This window comes from Populus nigra, chromosome 6, assembly GCF_951802175.1.
Source record: "Populus nigra chromosome 6, ddPopNigr1.1, whole genome shotgun sequence".
NCBI classification, from domain to species: Eukaryota; Viridiplantae; Streptophyta; class Magnoliopsida; order Malpighiales; family Salicaceae; genus Populus; species Populus nigra.
The window spans coordinates 13,561,545-13,581,247 of NC_084857.1; the positions used below are offsets into that span (position 1 = coordinate 13,561,545).

A 19,703-nucleotide genomic window follows, 5' to 3' on the forward strand; every position below is an offset into this window, starting at 1 on the left:
CGATAGCTTTGAACTCATTTCAGGTTGAAAACCTTAAAAAACTAAATTTCAATAAAGTTATCCTTTTTTTTTCCAAAACCAAACCGAACAAAAAAAAACCCCTACTGTCAACTCAAAAAACTCCTAAACTGCTTTTAAAACATAAAATTTAACTTGAAATTTTTTTTTTCATCCCCGATCTAACCTAATTTAATTAGGTCATAGTTGGATAATGAATTTGGATGTTTTAGATGGAACAATTAAGTAAAACTCAAATCCAACTTATTTTATTACCTTCCATTGATTATTATTAAATGAGAAATTTAAACATGCTTGGTGTGTTTAGCAAAGGAGAATGACAGAGTTGTATTATGCACTTTTGAGTGTGGAAAAGTCACAACTCATTTAGGGATCCACTTAGTTGAAAATGAACAAGAAATTTTTAGTATGATCAAAACACAAGAAATTATTTAATTAAGTTTATAATTTCCATTCTAAAAATTTTTTAGTAACAATCTGAAATATTTTATGAAAGATTTTCTCATAAACTATTTTTCAATATGTATAAATTCAATAATAAAGAATCTTTTTTTCAAAAGTGAAGAGTGACTAAAAAAATAAAAAGAGAGAGAAATTAAAAAAATGAATATGTTTTTTTTTCTTTTTCTTTTTCTTTTTAAATAAAAAAAAAGAAGGTAAAGAGTGAAGAGTGACTGGGTGACAGTACGAGTCTTTAAAGGAAAAGAAATAAGGATAAAACTAGAATACTAAAAAAATAAAAAGAGAGAGAAATTAAAAAAAAATGAATATGTTTTTTCTTTTTTCTTTTCTTTTTTAAATAAAAAAGCAAAAGGAGGTGTGGGAAAGCATGATTAATACCAGTTTCTCGAACCTACTAGTATTTAGATAATGAGACTGATGCTTTTGTCATCACCATCCACATTTCCATGTCATCGTTGACGTATGATAATTCCCTAGGCGTGCTGGGCAAGTAACTTGAGAGGAGCCATCCCAGTTTGTCCCAATAAATAGAGTTAGGAATCGGCAATTGTTATAGCCTTTCGAGAAGTTCATCACTTAACAATGGCAAACGAAGACGTCTCGCACGACCTTTCATCCCTTCTTTCGTCGGAAGAGAGGGACTTTCTCATCCGCCACAATGGTGACCAGGTACTGCTTTTAGTTTATGGATTTCTCTGGTCTTATGCGATCTACTTCTACTTGTCTTATTACACTTGCTGGTTTTTCTCGTAATTTAGATGGATATCATGTTTAAATTAGACTGCGAGCCTTGCTGAAGAACAAGTTTATGACCATTTTCTAGAGCTTTTATGATTAAGAAAAGCCTCAATTTTTGTTTACCCTCTTAATTTATGGGCTAATGTTTTTTTTCTGATTATGCTCGACACTAATTTTAGGTTAGGGTCAGCAATTTGGTGGGGAAGATTGTGGGATTCTATTTCTCTGGTTCGTGGTGCGGGCCGTGCCGTAATTTCACTCCGTTGTTGGTAGAAGTCTATGAACAGCTATCATCCAAAGGGGACTTTGAGGTGGTCTTCATTTCTTCTGACGGAGACGATGAATCCTTCAACACCTACTTCTCCGAAATGCCATGGCTTGCTATTCCCTTCTCTGATACCGAGACCCGCCAACGTCTCGAGGAATTGTTCAAAGTAAAAGGGATCCCTAGACTTGTCATTTTTGATACTAATGGTAAGGTTTCCTGCGATAATGGAGTCAGACCTGTCAAGGAACATGGCGTGGATGGGTATCCGTTCAACCTTGATAGACTGAACTTCCTAAAAGAGCAAGAAGAGAATGCTAAGAAGAATCAAACCATAAGCTCTATCTTGGCTTCCAGCTCACGTGATTATGTGATTTCAAATGATGGAAAAAAGGTAGATGTTTCATTCAATTAGCTAGTTTTGAAATTGAATTGATGATGCCATAATTCCCTTTTTTGCTATCTGTAATGGCAGATCCCTGTGTTGGACCTTGAAGGAAAATTGGTTGGCTTGTATTTTTCAGCCCATGCTCATAGGATGTGCCGTGAATTCACTCCTAAACTAGTGGAATTGTATAAGACGCTCAAGGAAAAACGAGAGAACTTTGAAATAGTCCTAATATCTCTAGACGACGAAGAAGACGACTTCAAAGAGAGTTTTGAGACAATGCCTTGGTTGGCATTGCCTTTTAAGGACAAGAGCTGCGAGAAGCTAGTGCGGTATTTTGAACTTAGCACCATTCCTAATCTTGTCATAATTGGCCAAGATGGGAAGACTTTGAACCCAAATGTAGCTGAACTGATCGAAGAACATGGTATTGAAGCCTACCCATTTACACCGGAAAAGCTTGACGAGCTAGCTGCAATAGAAAAGGCAAAACTGGAATCGCAGACGCTTGAGTCAGTTTTGGTTAATGGGGAAAATGATTTTGTGATTGACAAAAGTGGCTCCAAGGTAAAAAAATTTGTTCTATGCTAACCTCGCATGTTGTTATGGCATTACTTTCATTAACTTTCTTATTATCACGAATTGAATTCATTAGCAAAGGTTTTTTTTATCATTCAAATGGTTTGCTCTTGATTAGGTCCCAGTGTCTGAACTAGTTGGAAAGAACATTCTTCTTTACTTCTCAGCTCAATGGTGCCCTCCATGTCGTGCCTTTTTACCCAAGCTAATTGAAGCATACCACACAATTAAAAGAAAAGACAATGCATTTGAGGTGATCTTCATCTCAAGTGACAGAGATCAATCCACCTTTGACGAGTTCTATTCAGAAATGCCTTGGTTAGCCCTTCCATTTGGTGATGAAAGGAAACAAATCCTGAGTCGGAAATTCAAAATTCAAGGCATTCCTACAGCTGTAGCGATTGGCCCAAGTGGCCGGACCATTACCAAGGAAGCTCGGATGCACTTGACAGCTTACGGGGCAGATGCTTTTCCATTTACCGAGGAACATCTAAAGCAACTGGAGGAGGAGCTTGAGGAAAAGACAAAGGGGTGGCCAGAGAAAGTGAAACACGAACTTCATACTGAGCATGAGCTGATTCGTACTAAACGCAAAGCATATGTTTGCAATGGCTGTCGTGGAACAGGACATAGTTGGTCTTTCTATTGCAAACAATGTGACTTTGATCTTCACCCCAAGTGTGCTTTGAAGGAAGATGAAGATACTGGAAGTGAAAAGGGAAAGGAAGGAATGATCTGCGATGGAGATGTGTGCCGCAGAGCTTAAGCAGGCAAGCGCTGCTTGTGTCTGGTTTTATGGGCTTTCTGCTGTAGTAAGTATGCAATGGAAGATGTGTGTTGCATGTGTGTGAATATAGGGGGGATGTCTCTCCTGTTATCGTTATGTATCTAAAGAGTGTGAAGCTGAAGGGTTTTCATGTCCTGTAGTTGGATACGAAAATAAATAAACAGCTCTCTGTGTTTTTGTGAATCCTGTGACCCATTCGAAACTGGGGAGTCCATGGTTGATGGTTGTTCTCATAGCTCAATCACTTGATATGAGGTTTTTGTCATTCCTAAAGGAAAATGCTATGCATGATGCCATTGTGCCGCTCTCTTTGTTTCTATGTGGCTGGATGAAGAAACAGCTTCACCTTCACCTCTGGAGCAAATATTCCTATAATTGTAATGCTGATTAAATACAAAAACTGGGCTGATTGTGACTTAACCACCATTATACAATGAAACCATTGTAGCTCCACCGTAAACGAAACTTGAATTTCCAATCCAAGCAACTGGATAGTCATTTCCCCCCCTCGTTGCCTTCTCAAATTACTCGTTGAGGCGGATTTCAGAATCAAGAAAGCATTAATTCCAACTCGGAACTATGAAAGACAAATGAAATTAAATCCCAGCAGGTGGAACCCTGCGTTTGTTGATGGCAGTTATTTGGAGGGTGGACACCTGCGTTTGTTGATGAACATGTCTGCAATCAATTAAACCAGAATCACGGGCAGGCTATTGCTTGTATCAGTTCATGGGACGCAAAGGACAGATAGGATCAGTGGTGAGCTTGGAGAAGTTAGCAAAGCCAACAACTACACCAAGACCACAGGAAAAGATTTCCGTAAATTTAATGCTTTTCTATTTGCTTAATTCTCGTGACATCATATTATTTGATGCCTCAAAAGAACGAAAATATCATCCATGTGATCCATCCACAATTCAAGCAAGCACACTGCCAAGAAATTCGGCGACAACAATCAAGCACGCTGCCAAAAAGTTTGAAGCCATTGAAAAAACCTTCGCTTCTATGGCCCATTAGTTATGTTCAGCTTATTTACTTTTTCATGTTCAAATGCATGTTTCATGTTCTCACAGTTTTTTTTTTTGCCACGTTCCATAGCTTCCCACCACTGAATCTCATGTGCTTTAATTTGCCTTCGCCATGACAGCCACAAAACCTTATGAATTATTGCAGTCTGAAAAGACATTTCTGAAATCACTTCCTATCTCTGGTCATCTCGTGTATGACCCTCACGACGGAGGAAGGAAACTGCTGGCCTCTCTTACCTTACGACGGGGGAAGGACACTGTTGGGCTAGTATAGACCCTCCAGGTTTTCGCAGAGCTGCAGAAAAGAAAACAAGCTGGAACTCTTACATCACTATTGATAGGTGATGGGTTATAAATAAGGTTTAGTTTTGGTATTTTGGCATCCTCATGCACAAAACAATTCTGAATGGTTGATAATTTAAAACGAAAGATTTTCAGCCCAATTATCACGCTGGACTAACTAATAACACTTCATTCATTCAAAACTAACTTGGAAAAACATCGAGGTTATAAGGTTATCCAGTCAACCCGTAAATTAATTTTTATATTAAAACAACAGTGTTTTATTTTGGTATACTCTTAGCATACTCTGTGATTTCATTACAATAAAATTTTAAAAATAAAATGTTAAAATTAAGAATAAATAATCTTAAAATTTTATATAAACAATAATTGTGACAGTTAACTTGTGGTGACGTCAATAGCATCATATTTGTTTCCTGATGTAAATTATAATTGAATCCTCGTATTCTCAATAAACCAATATATTACTTCTTCTGTTTTTTTTTTAAAAAAAATTAACTATCTAGTAGGTGGTCCAGTGGTAAAAGCTTAGAACCAAAAGGTATGTTCTTCCTGTAATCTCATGTTCGAACCCTGTAATTGCTAATATAATGATCACTGGAGGTTTACATAGTTATTAATTTTAGGATTCATGAGATTAACCAAGATGCACGTAAACTAACCTGGACATCCATGTTAATAAAAAAATAAAAAAAATTACTCAATTGAGAAGCTTTGACCGTCAATCCGTTAATAGATTAGTTTTTTGTACTAATACCTAAAGTAATGGTTTAGCACTTTTATAATGTAAAACTAAAGGAAGAACTAAGTTATAGTAAATGGAAATGATAACATGGAGGTAAAATATGGCTTCTTTTAAATAAAGGGATTACGTTATAATTTGTTCAATTTGTTATGATGAATTTAAAGTGTCACACGTGATTTCTACATGGTGGTGTTGGCCAATTAATGATCATCATGTTTCATGATGTGAAAAATAGATTAAAAATATGATAATTTTGTTTATAGTTAAATGGGGCAAAAAAAATTTAAAATTAAATTTTTTTTAGTGTTTTTAAATTGTTTTAATGTATTGATATTAAAAATAAATTTTTAAAAATTAAAAAATATATATACTAATATATTTCTAAGTAAAAATTATTTTAAAACTCAACATCTACTATATTTTTAATTATGTCCTTAAGTTGTGTTTGAGAGTGTGGTTGCGATTGTTTTACAAAGTATTTTTTATTCTGAAATGCATTAAAATAATATATTTTTTATTTTTTAAAAATTATTTTTAAGATTAACACATCAAAACAATTCAAAACATAAAAAAATTTAAATTTTAATAAAAAAAATTTAAATTTTTTAAAACTGGGGTTAGCTCCAAACGCTCTTTATAGTCGATTAGTTGAATCTTACCCTTAATGTTTTCCATGGAATCTATTACTTTAGTCTTTGACAGCGAATGTGTAAAGATAAGGAATATCATGATAGGTTGTCCAAAAAAATCTCTTACTAATATTATAAAAAGAATATTATAATTTTATTTTAAAATAAAATAAAAATTAAATGATATCTAATAAAATAATATTTCGTATATATTCTTAATAATTTAAGTATTTACTAAAATAATATCCTTATGTGTTTTTAAATAATTAATTTTAATGAAATAAAATTAAAACTCAAGGATAAAGATTAAAAAAACATAAAAATAAAAGATAAAAACAAGCCATGTTTGTGGGGCCAAGTGACTCGGCATGCTTATCCAAAAGATGAAAGAGCCATTTTATTTTTTCTTTGATGGATGAGATAGTATTTGTCCTTTATTGTTTTTTCTTTTAATAAAACAAATGACAATTATTTGCTTGCTTTTTTTTTTCCACATCATTTGCTTTTTTTTTTAATAACAGAGAAGTGGTTGAGGAATTGGGTTGTAGTTTTTCATTTAAAATTTTATTTTTTAATATATTTTTATCTAAAAACACCTCATACATACTTTTAGATTTTCTCAAAATTAATCCATCAACAAAAAAAAAACTCTAGAATAATTTTAAAACACAAAATTCAACCTAAAAATAATTCTCTCAACTTCAATATATCTTTTTTTGGCAATGTAAAGCTTAAAAACATTATGGTAGCACTTTTCTCTCTCCTTCATTATTTTCAATGAATTTTTATCTTTTTTCTAAATCTTATAGACTGAAATGTGATTAAAATAGAGTTTTGAATCAAAACATAAATTTTTCAAAGTAAAATTATGTGAAATGAATATTTATCAAATTAAAAAACCTTAAATTCTTGCTAACCGTCAATTTTGGCCCTCCAAGTCTTAAATATTTGTATGCAATGAAACAAAATTTTATTTTGTAAAATCCAACATCACCCTAATGTAAAGACATTTAATTTAAAAAAATATATAGAAAACCAACAAAAACCAATCAATAAGTCCAAATTCTCTATTAATGAAATGTCAAAGTTAAAAAAATTTCAAAAAGTGTTTTGTTTCTATAACCACATCTCTTGGTTTTATATTTAATTTAATTTAATAGTTTTAAGATTCATAAATGATTGATTTATATTAAAAAAAATTGATAGAAAAATTCATTTTCAAATGCAGCAAAATCAAAAGAGAATAATTTTCTAATTAAAAAAACCTATTAAGGATTTTTTGTATCAATAAATATAAAGATTTTATTAAAAAGATAAAAGCACAAAATACATTTAATAACAAACTCACAAAACAATTATCAAACCATGGATAAAACGAGAATACAAACAAAAACAAAAACAAAAAGCAAGAGGAGAGTTGTAGTAGCACGTGATAATGCGAATACCACGTCAGCAGACCTACGTCATAATGTCTTCGTCATCACCCGACGCCAGCCAAATCTTGAAGTCGTCGTTGACTAATTAGAATAATAATTTCCTAGGCCGGGCGTGCAGGTAATTTAAAGGAGCCTTAGCCTCGAAGTTCTATTACATAGCAACTGGGATTGGCAATTGTTATAGCATTTTGAGGAGTTAATCACATAGCTATCTATGGCCACCGAAGATTTTATATATATATATATATCTTAAGTTGGTTAAAAATTTAGTCTTATTATTTTTTTTAAAAAAAATTATAAATTGTTATAGTATTTTTCTATATAATTTTTTTTGTTATAGTTTTTGTTTTAAATTATCTTTATCGATTTTATTATTTTTAATATTGAGCTTGTTGAGAATTATAACAGTAGATTTTCTCATTGAACACTATAGATTGTTGTAGTGTTTCCCTACATGATTTTTTTTCTTTTATTTTTTTTGTTATGATTTTTTTTCAAAATTATCTTTGTCGATTTTATTTTTTTAATATTAAACTGGTTGAGATTTAGCTTTGTAGTTTTTTTCTTGAAAACATTGTGGATTACAACAATTTTTCTCCATATGGTTTTTTTTTATGATTTTTTCCACAAACCCACAACAATGCACAAGCCCGCGACATCGCGCAAGCATGGCATCTAGTAGCTTTTTAAAGTGTGTTTTTAAAAAATATGAACTATTTTTTTCAAAATGATTTTTTATTTTTTAATCATTTTAAATTTTAATATCAAAAATAATTTATAAAAAATAATTTCCACTGTAATCCAGTACACACGCTATAGTTTGATATCTAGCATATTAGTCTGCGTTCTGCAGCGTGACAAATTTAATATATTAATGAATTTAATAAAATTTATAATATTAATACTAAAATTAAATTTATTTGGCCCAAATTTTTATAGTTTTTAATCCCTTCAAATAAAATTTATTATTTTTCTTTGATAGTAATAATATTGTTTTTCAAATTTATTAATGATGATAATAATTATAATTTTTAATTTTACCATTCAAATCAAATCTATGGTTGTTTTTCAATATTAATGATATTTGTTTTCAAATTTATTAATTATTATATTAATAATATTAACTATAATAAAAATAATAATATTTAGAATATTAATAATAATGTTAAACTTATTTGACCCAAGTTTTTATATTTTTTAATCTCTTCAAATAAAATTTATGGTTTTTCTTCAATAGTAATATTTTTTTTCCTTTGAATTTATTAATGATAAAAATAACAATAACAATAATATAATAATAATATTTCCTCTTTACCCTTTGAGAAAAAAAAAATAAGAGAAAAGAAAAACACATTATAGTATTGGGTTCTACTGGTGGCAGGACCAACATTTTTTGATGGGTCGTGCTTGCTAAAGGACCCAAAGCTAATGGGTCTTGCAAGACCCAACACTAATGGGGCCTGGAGGACCCAACACCATGGGATCCTGCTGGCAACAAAACCTCACGCCATTGGGATCCTATTCGCAACATGACCTCACGTCATTGGATCCTGATGATAGCAGGATCCATCAACCCAACCGTAATTTTTTATTCACAAACAACAAAGATAACGCGTTTTAATATAGTAAATAAAAATATATACATATATAATATAATATATAATAAGTATAATTGTTTAGAAAAAATACAAAAATATGAAAAGAATATTAATTTGAAAAAAAAAATTTAAAATTTCTTGGGTCTCACCTCTCAGCCAGACAAAATCTCAATATATATTTTTTTAAAAAAATATTTATAATATTAATAATAATATATAACTTTTATGACCCAACTTTTTATTTTTTTTAATCTATTCACAAAACAATTATGGTTTTTCTTCCATAGTAATAATTTTTTAAAAACTTTTATTGATGATGATGATGATGATAATTATTATTATTATTACTTTTAAGTTTACCCTTTAAATCAAATCTATAGTTGTTTTTCAATATGAAATTTGTTTTCAAATTTGTTAATTACTATGTTAATTATAATAAAAATAAGAATATTTCTAATACAAATAATAATATTTTTAATATTTATAACAATATTAAACTTATAAAAGAGTAAATGGGTATGACTGCAACATCAAGCCCAATAGCTTTGCACCCCTTATAAATGTCAGATCCAATAGCATTGGGTCTAGCTGCAATCCAAACCCATTAAAGTTACAACATCATTGGGTCATGCTCTGCAGAACGACCCAATAGCTGGGTACCCATCTAGGCCCAACATCATTGGGTCATGCTTGATAGAAGGACCCAACAGTGTTGGGTCTTGCTGGGCAGGTGGGGCTGGCCGCAGGGCCACTGCTGCTAGGTTATGGTGGCAGCATGTTCCATCTTTATAGGTTCTGCTCGCAAGAGCATTGAGTTTGTTTAAAAAGGAAGACCCCTGAGCTTGGGGTTCGTCCTTTCGGCCAAACCCAATACTCTTGGGTCCGGCGTTGCAGCCAGACCCAAGCTTGGCTCCAAACGTCTAACCCAAATATGTTGGGTCAGGCATGGCTATAAGACCTGAGGGACTTGGATCCGCGCTCCTGCCTCTCCCAAGCAACTTCGATCATGTGTCCCTTTCCTACCCCAAGTTTCTCGGGTTTAGAAGGGGATGTCAAACCCAAGTTAATAAAAATAAAAATAATTTTTAATTTTAACCTTCAAATTAAATCTATGGTTACTTTTCAATATTAATGATATTTTTTTCAAATTTATTAATTATTATATTAATAATATTACTTGTAATAAAAATAATAATATTTATAATACAAATAATAATATTAAACTTGTCTCACCCAAGTTTTTATATTTTTTAATCTCTTCAAATAAAATTTATGATTTTTCTTCGATTGTAATAATTTTTTTCTTTGAATTTATTAATGATAACAATAACAATAACATAATAATATAATAATAATATTTACTCTTTACATTATGAAAAAAAATAAGAGAAAAGAAAAACACATTACAGTATTGGTTTATTGGGTCCTGCCAATGCTTTTTGATGGGTCATATTGGCCGTAGGACCCAAAGCTAATGGGTCCTGGAGGACGGCCCACCGCTGCTGGGCAGCAGGGTCAAACATCATTGGGTCATGCTTGGAAGAAGGACCCAGTAGCGGTGGGTCCTGCTTATAAGTAGGGCCCACTGCTGCAACGGGTCTGGTGGCGCAGCCACACCCAATCTTAGCATAATGTTTTTTAAATAATATTTAAAAATATAATACAAAAGTATCAAAAGAACATTAATTTGAAGTAAAGAAAAAAAAATTAAATTTCTTGGGTTTTCCCTCTCATTCAGACACAATCTCAATATATTTTTTTAGAAAATATATTTTAAAAATAATACAAAAACATAAAAAAAAACATTATTTTGAAGTAAAGAAAAAAATTAAAAAATTAAAATTTCTTGGGCCTGGCTTCAAGTTAGAGACAATCTCAACATATTTTTTTTAAAAAAATAATACAAAAACATAAAAAAAAATATTAATTTGAAATAAAGAAAAAAATTTAAAATTATCAAATTTTTTTGAAAGAATTTTTGAAACGCAAAATCAAACATGATTTAATTAGAAAATTCAACCCAACCTGAAACGAAAAAAATAATATCATCACCCAACTTTTGGTCAATATAATAAAAGTCCCATCAATTTATCTGGAAAAATAAATTTAATTTAAAGAAATCTAATTTTAGTGCCTATTGAAGTGTCACTTCCAAACAGTTTTTGTTCCCTGTAAGCCAGTAAGCCAGCTGGTTCTAGGAGAAATGCACATCCTATTTAGAAAGCAATCAAGTAGGCAATGAAATTAGGATATCCCTTTTCAGTTTTGGAGCTTTTCTTTCCCTTGTAATATTGATAAGTATGAATCTCTCTCTTTCAGAGAAAAAAAAGGCTTATAGGCTTGTTTATAGCCTGTTTAGTTGCTAAAATGAATTGCTACTGAGCTTATGTTTTCGATGCCCGCTGCACAGTTAAGTGCCCTTAGCGGAAAGGTCCTAATCGCCCAAGCTGGCAACGCATATTGGGTCCTACTCGGAGGCCGAGCCCACTGTTATTGGGTCCTGGTTGCAAAAGCCCCCAACGATGTTGGGCATGGAGGCAGCATGGCCCAATTAAGCATTGGGTCCTCTTGTAAGAAGCGGGCCAACATTGTTAGGTCATGCTGGAAGGCAAGGGCCAACGCAGTTAGACTTAATTTCAGTATAATTTTTTGAAAAATAATATAAAAATATCAAAAGAATATTAATTTGAAGTAAAGAAAAAAATTAATTTTTTTTAAATTTCTTGTTTCTCACCTCTCAACCATCTACAATCTTAATATATATTTTTTAAAAAAATTATTTAAAAAATAATATAAAAACATGAAGAAAATATTATTCTGAAGTAAAAAAAATTTAAAAATGAAAAAATTTCTTGGGTCTGGCATCGCAGCCAGACAAAATCTCAACATATATATTTAAAAAAATACAAAAACATAACAAAAATATTAATTTGAAGCAAAGAAAAAAACTTAAAAATTGTCAATTTTTTTTCAAAGAATTTTTGAAACGCAAAATCAAACATGATTTAATTAGGAAATTCAACTCAATCTGAAATGGAAAAAAAATTATCATCACTCAATTTTTATACAATATAAAAAAAATTTCATCAATTTATTTTGAGAAATAAATTTAAGCCAGAGAAGGCAAAGACAAAGAAATTTAATTAGGTATGGCTCCTGGGTCTGGAAGCCAATCGTCCTTATTGATCAATGGTCTTCCATTATATTCAATGGTGGTTTATACTGTAGTGAAGAAGATGTATATATTTAGCATGTACAGAGGCACAGAGAGTCATGGGGGATTGAATTCTCACGTACGTGATAACATAGATTCCCAATCCATCCACCAAAGGAAATCAATTTTTTTTTACTATCTTCCTATGCCGATGTCAGTGATCTTACTACTTTTTTGCATTGATTAACTTTAATTGTTTGCCGACAAAGGAAAAAAGAGCATGTGCATGCGTGTGTAGATGATAAAGCTAGGATCGATCTGGGAAGATGTTATAATGTTGTCCACAGTACAATCAATTTATTTTAAAAAATAAATTTAAATCAAAGAAGGCAACGACTAAAAAATTTAATTGGGTATGGCTACTGGGTCTGGCTACGCAGCCATACCCGTATGAAAAAGGAAAAAAAATTACAGTCATGGATCCTATTGGGGCAGGACCCAACTCTAATGATTCTAACAGGACCCAACGTCATTGGGTCCTGGTGGAAGCAGGACCCAAAGCTATTGGGTCCTGTTGTAACGACCCAACAACCCTTTCTGACTTACAAACAGAAAAGACAACGTCCCTCACAAGCGCTACAGTGTCGTCCACAATCAAACACTATGTGTCCACAGTCAAATACTGTGTTGGGTCTGGCTGGGATACAGGACTCAATGCTATTGGCATGTTTTTGAAGTGTTTTAGGTCTGACTTGTCAAGCAGACCCAACAGCGTTGGGTCCGGCTACCAAAGTCAGACCCAACGGCTTTTGGTAGAGAAGGTCACAACCATAGCCGCAATTCTTGACTAAAAATAAAGGAAAGGAACGCCCCCAGGGGTACAATAATGTCGTCCACAATGCAAATACTCTATAACACAATTTCTTTCACATGGCAATGTGTTTGTGTCGACAGTAATTCTACAATGTCATGAAAAATAAGCTGTAAAATAAATTGTTAATTTTTTTTCAAGTTTATTAAAATAATAAGGAACAAATCTTATAAATTAAAAAGTTGAAAAAAAATAAAATTTTAAAAAATCTAAATTCATAAATTATCTCAAATAAAATAAATAACAATCAAAATAATAGAGATCAAATCTAACAAATAAAAAAGTTGAAAGATGATGAAATTAAAAAAAATTACACTTTTATAAATTATTTCAAATAAAATAAATAACAATCAAAAGAATGAGGACTAGATTTGATAGATAAAAAATTTTCAATTAAGAAAATGATAAGAGAAAAGTAAATAACAATCATAAAAATAAAGATCAAAATTGATATAAAAATCAAATTAAATCAAATTCTAAGTGTTGAAATTGAAAGAAAAAAATTAAACCAAAATATATAACAATTAAAAGTTTGAGGATCAAATTTGATATAATCAGCATATAACAAGACATTTCTAATTTTTTCACAACTTCTATAAAGTGTTTTCCGCGCAAAATAAAAGGAAAATAATTTTCTAGAAACCAAGCTAAATTTTTGTTTTATTATAAAGTGTTTTTCGTTGATCATTTTTTTAATGACAAACAACCACAGAAAAGTTTGGAAAATAATTTCTAAAAAAATATTTTTCATGAAACAAACAGGGCTAAAAAAGAATATCAATATTCACAATAATTATGTTTGACAAAGTTGATTTATGTTATTTAGCGTATTTGATGTAGATTAATTATTTCCTATAAGTTATTATTAATTGTGCCCTAATAATTTACATTTTATGTTTCAAAGGCACAAAGGAAATTTGATGTGTTGATTCTTATTTTGTTGCAAGCTTACTATATTTCTGCTAGTATGTTTTGTTAGTTCTTAGTATTATAAGTTTCAACGTAAAAGTTTTGAGATAATTTATGGTGAAATGGCAATGTGTACAAATCTATTACAAGTTTTTTTTCTACTTTGCTAACTCATTTTATAGAACTTGCTAGCTACGTGTCCCATACTTCGCTCCAAGTTAAATATTTTTATTTTTTATAAAAATTATTTATGCAAGTTTTTTCAATGTATTTTAATAGTTTAAAAAATATAACAAATCGAAAAGTTGATAGACACAAGTAATCAAATAAACTAAGAATTACGTGCGCTAATAAATCAATAAAAAATCATTAATGACATCTAAAAACAAAACTTAGAAAACCAAGAGATAAATGTAGATCAATATATTAAATCTTGAAAAATAAAACATTAATTTAATTGAATAATTTTTTTTAAAAAAATAACATGTAAAACTACACATATTAAAAATATCTTCTAAAAATAAAAAAATTTTATTTTAAAAAACACAGTTTATCTATATAAAAAATAAAAATAAAAGCATAGATGAACCAAAAAAACTACTCTGAAAATTAAACACATAACAGAAAAATCAATATTATTTACAAGAGGCTTCCTGAACTAAAAAAAAAAGAGGTTCTGTACATTTTTTCAGTTTTTATTTTTTTAACCGGTCACATCACTTTATTTTTTTTAATTGGAGAATTGATAAGTTTTGAGACTTGATTGAGCTTGAAATTAATTTAATTAATCCAATCAAGGTTTTAATTGGAGAATTGATAAGTTTTGAGACTTAATTGAGCTTGAAATTAATTTAATTAATCCAATCAAGGGTTTAATTGAACAATTGATAAGTTTTGAGACTTAATTAAGCTTGGAATTAATTTAATTAATCCAATCAGGGACTTAATTGAAGAAATATCAAAGTTCAGGGTTTAATTGGGGTCCAAATTCCAAAAATTAAAATTCAAGGACCAGCTTGAAAATGGCGTGACAATGCAAGGATCCAATTATATTTTAACCAGGGGTTTGATTGCAAAATTATAAGAATTGCAAGGACCAAGTTCGCAGCCTTTAGAACCAGGAAACGGGGTCGTTTTGCAACGACTGTTCACCATCTCTATACTCTGCAATGGCTCTGCTATTAAAGGCAGAGACGTTTCGTCCGTTGGCAGCCAACGCGGATGTTTTCTTCATTGAAGGCGTCGGTTACGGAGCATTTAGGAGGCCAGCCGTTACCACCACCGAGGCTGGCCTGGCTCTATAAAGGCTGAGCAAAGGCAACCTCGCGAAGGAGAGGAAAAAAAACATCGAGAGAGACAAAGGAAAAAAAAACACCGAGGGAGACAGAGGAAAGAAACCCATAAAACAGAGACCAATACAAGCAGTAAACCTAGAAAACCAACACTAATATCACCGTCTTCTTAATCGCCCCCTACAAACCAGAAAAAGGAAGAACCCAAGCAGCAAGCCGTGACCTTCATCATCACCGAAACAAAAGGAAAACAGAAAGGGGAAGGTCATACATAGACGAGAGCAAAATCACTGTGCTGCAAGCCTCCTCACAATCTCCAGAAGCATAACAAGGAAGAACCCAAAAACAAGCTGTGACCTTCATCATCACCAAAACAAAAGGAAAACAGAAAAGGGAAGGTCATACACAGACGAGAGCAAAATCACTGTGCCGCAAGCCTCCTCGCAATCTCCAGAAGCAGGGAGGTCGTTCTCATCTTCTTTTCATTCTTGTTTGAAATTGTGCAATTGTGAAAACTGCGCGAAGGTAATTTAATTACCTTCGCACAGTTGATGCACGCGTGAAGTTGTTTCACGTGTGCACCTTAATTAACTCAGTCGGGCCACTGGCTTGGGCCACTGGCCGGGCTGGCCCAGCTCCTTTTGGGCTGAACTGGCCCGACCCCAAAAACAAAATAGGGAAACCATGTCTTAGAAAATTTTTTTTATCAATGTACTGGTGTAGAAATAAAAATTTTGCATGTTCTTTTAAAAAATATTTTTGTTTTTTTTATTATTCACTGATATCAGGATCAGGAATAAAAATATATATTTTTCAGGCTACGAATTTTTACCAACACCAGAGTTGGAATTATTCGTGGTGGAATTTTCAATTGGAATTATTTGTGTTGGAATATTTACCAACGCCAGAGTTGGGTTTATTCGTGGTGGAATTTTTAATTGAAATTATTTTTGGTGGAATATTTACCTACGCCAGAGTTGGAGTTATTCGTGTTGGAATTTTTAATTGGAATTATTTGTGTTGGAATATTTACCAACACCAGAGTTGGAATTATTCATGGTGAAATTTTTAATTGAAATTATTTATGGTGGAATATTTATCGACACCAGAGTTGGAAATATTCGAGATCAAATATTCATGGACGCCAGAGTTAGGAATATTATGATTAAACCAGCATTGTTTTTTTAAAAAAAAATACACATGCATGGATTTAAATTTATTTCGTAGGTTTATTCATTGAAATTAGAGTCAATAATATCATACGTTTTTACACACAAATCAACAAAAAAAATTTAGCAATTTAAGATTAAAACAGCAATGCAGCTTACCTCAGGTAGGGTGCGCTAAGGGTGCTAATACCTTCCCTAGCCTCAACCAGTCCCGTACCATAATATATCTCGTGACCAGTTAGGGTTCCTAGTGATCATAATACTAGGTAGCGACTCCTTAAATAAGACATTTTCCCCTAAAAGAACCAGATGTCAGATATCTGTTCTTTTTCCAATTATCAAGATTATGTTTAAGGTCGTCGCGATGTTGGGTGCGACATAAACCAAAAAGGTTTTTTATCCCGCATTGAAAAAATATAACTTTTTCTTGTGAACATAGAGTATATATACTATAGGGCTTCAAATCTCACATTGAAAAAATAAAAACATTCTTCTAGTATTTATATAGTGAACTTTAAAATGAGTTATAACCAACTGAAAAATATGAAAAAAAGGGGTCTTTGGCTAAGAGAAAAAATATATTTTAAAAAAAACATGTCTCTACCGGGTTTTGCTGGGTCACCCGAGTTTCGGGTTAACCTGACAAGATGACCGGTTTTATCTAGGCCAATTGCAGGCCTGAATTTTAAATGAAATATACCTAGCTAAAGCCCTAGGTCACCTGGATCCTAAGTTGACCTACAGGGCCAAGCTGTGTCTGATAACTATGATGGCAACCATATCAGACCCATGGATTGGGTTTGGCTTGCCTGCCACACCCAATGCATGCCTGACCCAAGGTGCTTAGGTAGGCAACCATGTCAGACCCAAGGGTATGGCTGTCAAACTCAATCCTTGCCTGACCCAAGACGCTTAGGTCTTTTATGATTGCTTGCACCAAGCACCTTGGATCTGGCATGACTGCCAAACCCAATTCATGCTCTTGGGTGTGACAATCATGTCCACCTATTTTGCCCAGGTTCTAGCCATTATAGTTGTCGGAAAATCAGGGTTTATGCTCATTTGACCCAAAAACATGTTTTGCAACCTGTTTTGACCCAAAACACCCTATAAACCATGAGTGATAATTTATGAGTGATAATTATGAATATTGACTCATTAATTATGAATATTGAACACTAGGGAGCTACTTGTTGTGATAATTTATGAGTGATAATTATGAGATGGTTAAGATTTTGATGAAAGCTTTTGTTGTCATCTTTTTACGGAGAGCAACTTTTTAGATTTCATTTACTTTTTTTGTTATCAATTTGGATGAATTAAAGCATTGTTATTGAAACCATCAAGCAATACAACATGATTAATTACATGTGTCAGGTCAAGAGCTAAGAAGGTTAAAGAAATATTTAGTGATTATTTCAAGATATTTGAGTTTTATTTTCTATAAGACTTACGAATTCAACTTATTTTCCTGCTTGCATGTGGATTGGGCTTTAAATTTTCTTGATGATTCTAAAATCCTTGTTTTATATGGAGTTGAAATATAATAGCAATTAAATATTGATAAGGCCTTACGATAAAGATCAAAAGCTACTATACAAGAATTGCATTAGTTTCTCAATTAATTTAGAATTCTTTTTTCTATTTCATTTAGAACTCTTTTGTTATTTTTTTTAGCATTTCTCATTTTACCCTAGTATAAATATGGTTATTTAACTTATATTTAGTTTTTTTTTAATAATTTGAGATGCATTGATTAGTCAGAATATTATTGTGTGGGAAAGAGTTTACTCATACTCTTGGTTCCTCATGGAACTTTTTAAAAAACTTATCAAAGATCAACTATCTTTATGACATCCATCCTTACACCTATAGTTTTTAGTTCGTTATAATCAACGGGTTGGGGTTTTATCCATATACCTATATATTTTAGTTTATTACAATATTCAATGGGTTGGGGTTTCATCCTTATACCTTCAATTAGTGATTCATTATAATCATTGGGTTAAGTTTTTTCATCCAATAACTATGATTCTTTGGTTTAGATAACCACTAGTTGGGTTCTTTTCAACTTGATTTTAGCTTTCTTGGATTTTTTTTCTTGTGTGAGGGTTCAAGGGTTTTTACTCTCTGAATTCGCATTAACTATGTATGTTTATGCTGAAGTAAAAATTCATATAATTATTTATAGGCATGAAAAGCCTTTGTAATAAAACAACTCAGACCTTTTATGAAAAAATTCAAAACAAATCTTGAAAAACCCAAAAATAGCAAAAATAACTTGGATCCATTGTAATAAAAACCTAAAAAGCGAGGCCTATAAAAAATCTCAATTTAAATAATGTTGATTTGAACAAGTTTTGAAACAAAAAAGACTGAACCAAGCCGAACTCGATAGCTTTGAACTCATTTCAGGTTGAAAACCTTAAAAAACTAAATTTCAATAAAGTTATCCTTTTTTTTTCCAAAACCAAACCGAACAAAAAAAAACCCCTACTGTCAACTCAAAAAACTCCTAAACTGCTTTTAAAACATAAAATTTAACTTGAAATTTTTTTTTTCATCCCCGATCTAACCTAATTTAATTAGGTCATAGTTGGATAATGAATTTGGATGTTTTAGATGGAACAATTAAGTAAAACTCAAATCCAACTTATTTTATTACCTTCCATTGATTATTATTAAATGAGAAATTTAAACATGCTTGGTGTGTTTAGCAAAGGAGAATGACAGAGTTGTATTATGCACTTTTGAGTGTGGAAAAGTCACAACTCATTTAGGGATCCACTTAGTTGAAAATGAACAAGAAATTTTTAGTATGATCAAAACACAAGAAATTATTTAATTAAGTTTATAATTTCCATTCTAAAAATTTTTTAGTAACAATCTGAAATATTTTATGAAAGATTTTCTCATAAACTATTTTTCAATATGTATAAATTCAATAATAAAGAATCTTTTTTTCAAAAGTGAAGAGTGACTAAAAAAATAAAAAGAGAGAGAAATTAAAAAAATGAATATGTTTTTTTTTCTTTTTCTTTTTCTTTTTAAATAAAAAAAAAGAAGGTAAAGAGTGAAGAGTGACTGGGTGACAGTACGAGTCTTTAAAGGAAAAGAAATAAGGATAAAACTAGAATACTAAAAAAATAAAAAGAGAGAGAAATTAAAAAAAAATGAATATGTTTTTTCTTTTTTCTTTTCTTTTTTAAATAAAAAAGCAAAAGGAGGTGTGGGAAAGCATGATTAATACCAGTTTCTCGAACCTACTAGTATTTAGATAATGAGACTGATGCTTTTGTCATCACCATCCACATTTCCATGTCATCGTTGAC

General features: G+C 31.4%; 1 protein-coding gene across 1 annotated transcript; it reads left to right on the forward strand.

Annotated features, from left to right (window-relative positions):
* The first annotated feature begins 928 nt into the window (after positions 1-928).
* Positions 929-3,420, forward strand: LOC133697787 (probable nucleoredoxin 1). The gene is made up of 4 exons (XM_062120562.1): positions 929-1,149; positions 1,398-1,877; positions 1,959-2,438; positions 2,569-3,420. Exons 1-4 carry the CDS (start codon positions 1,063-1,065, stop codon positions 3,214-3,216), a joined length of 1,695 nt encoding a protein of 564 aa, XP_061976546.1. The 5' UTR covers positions 929-1,062; the 3' UTR covers positions 3,217-3,420.
* The last annotated feature ends 16,283 nt before the right edge of the window (positions 3,421-19,703 follow it).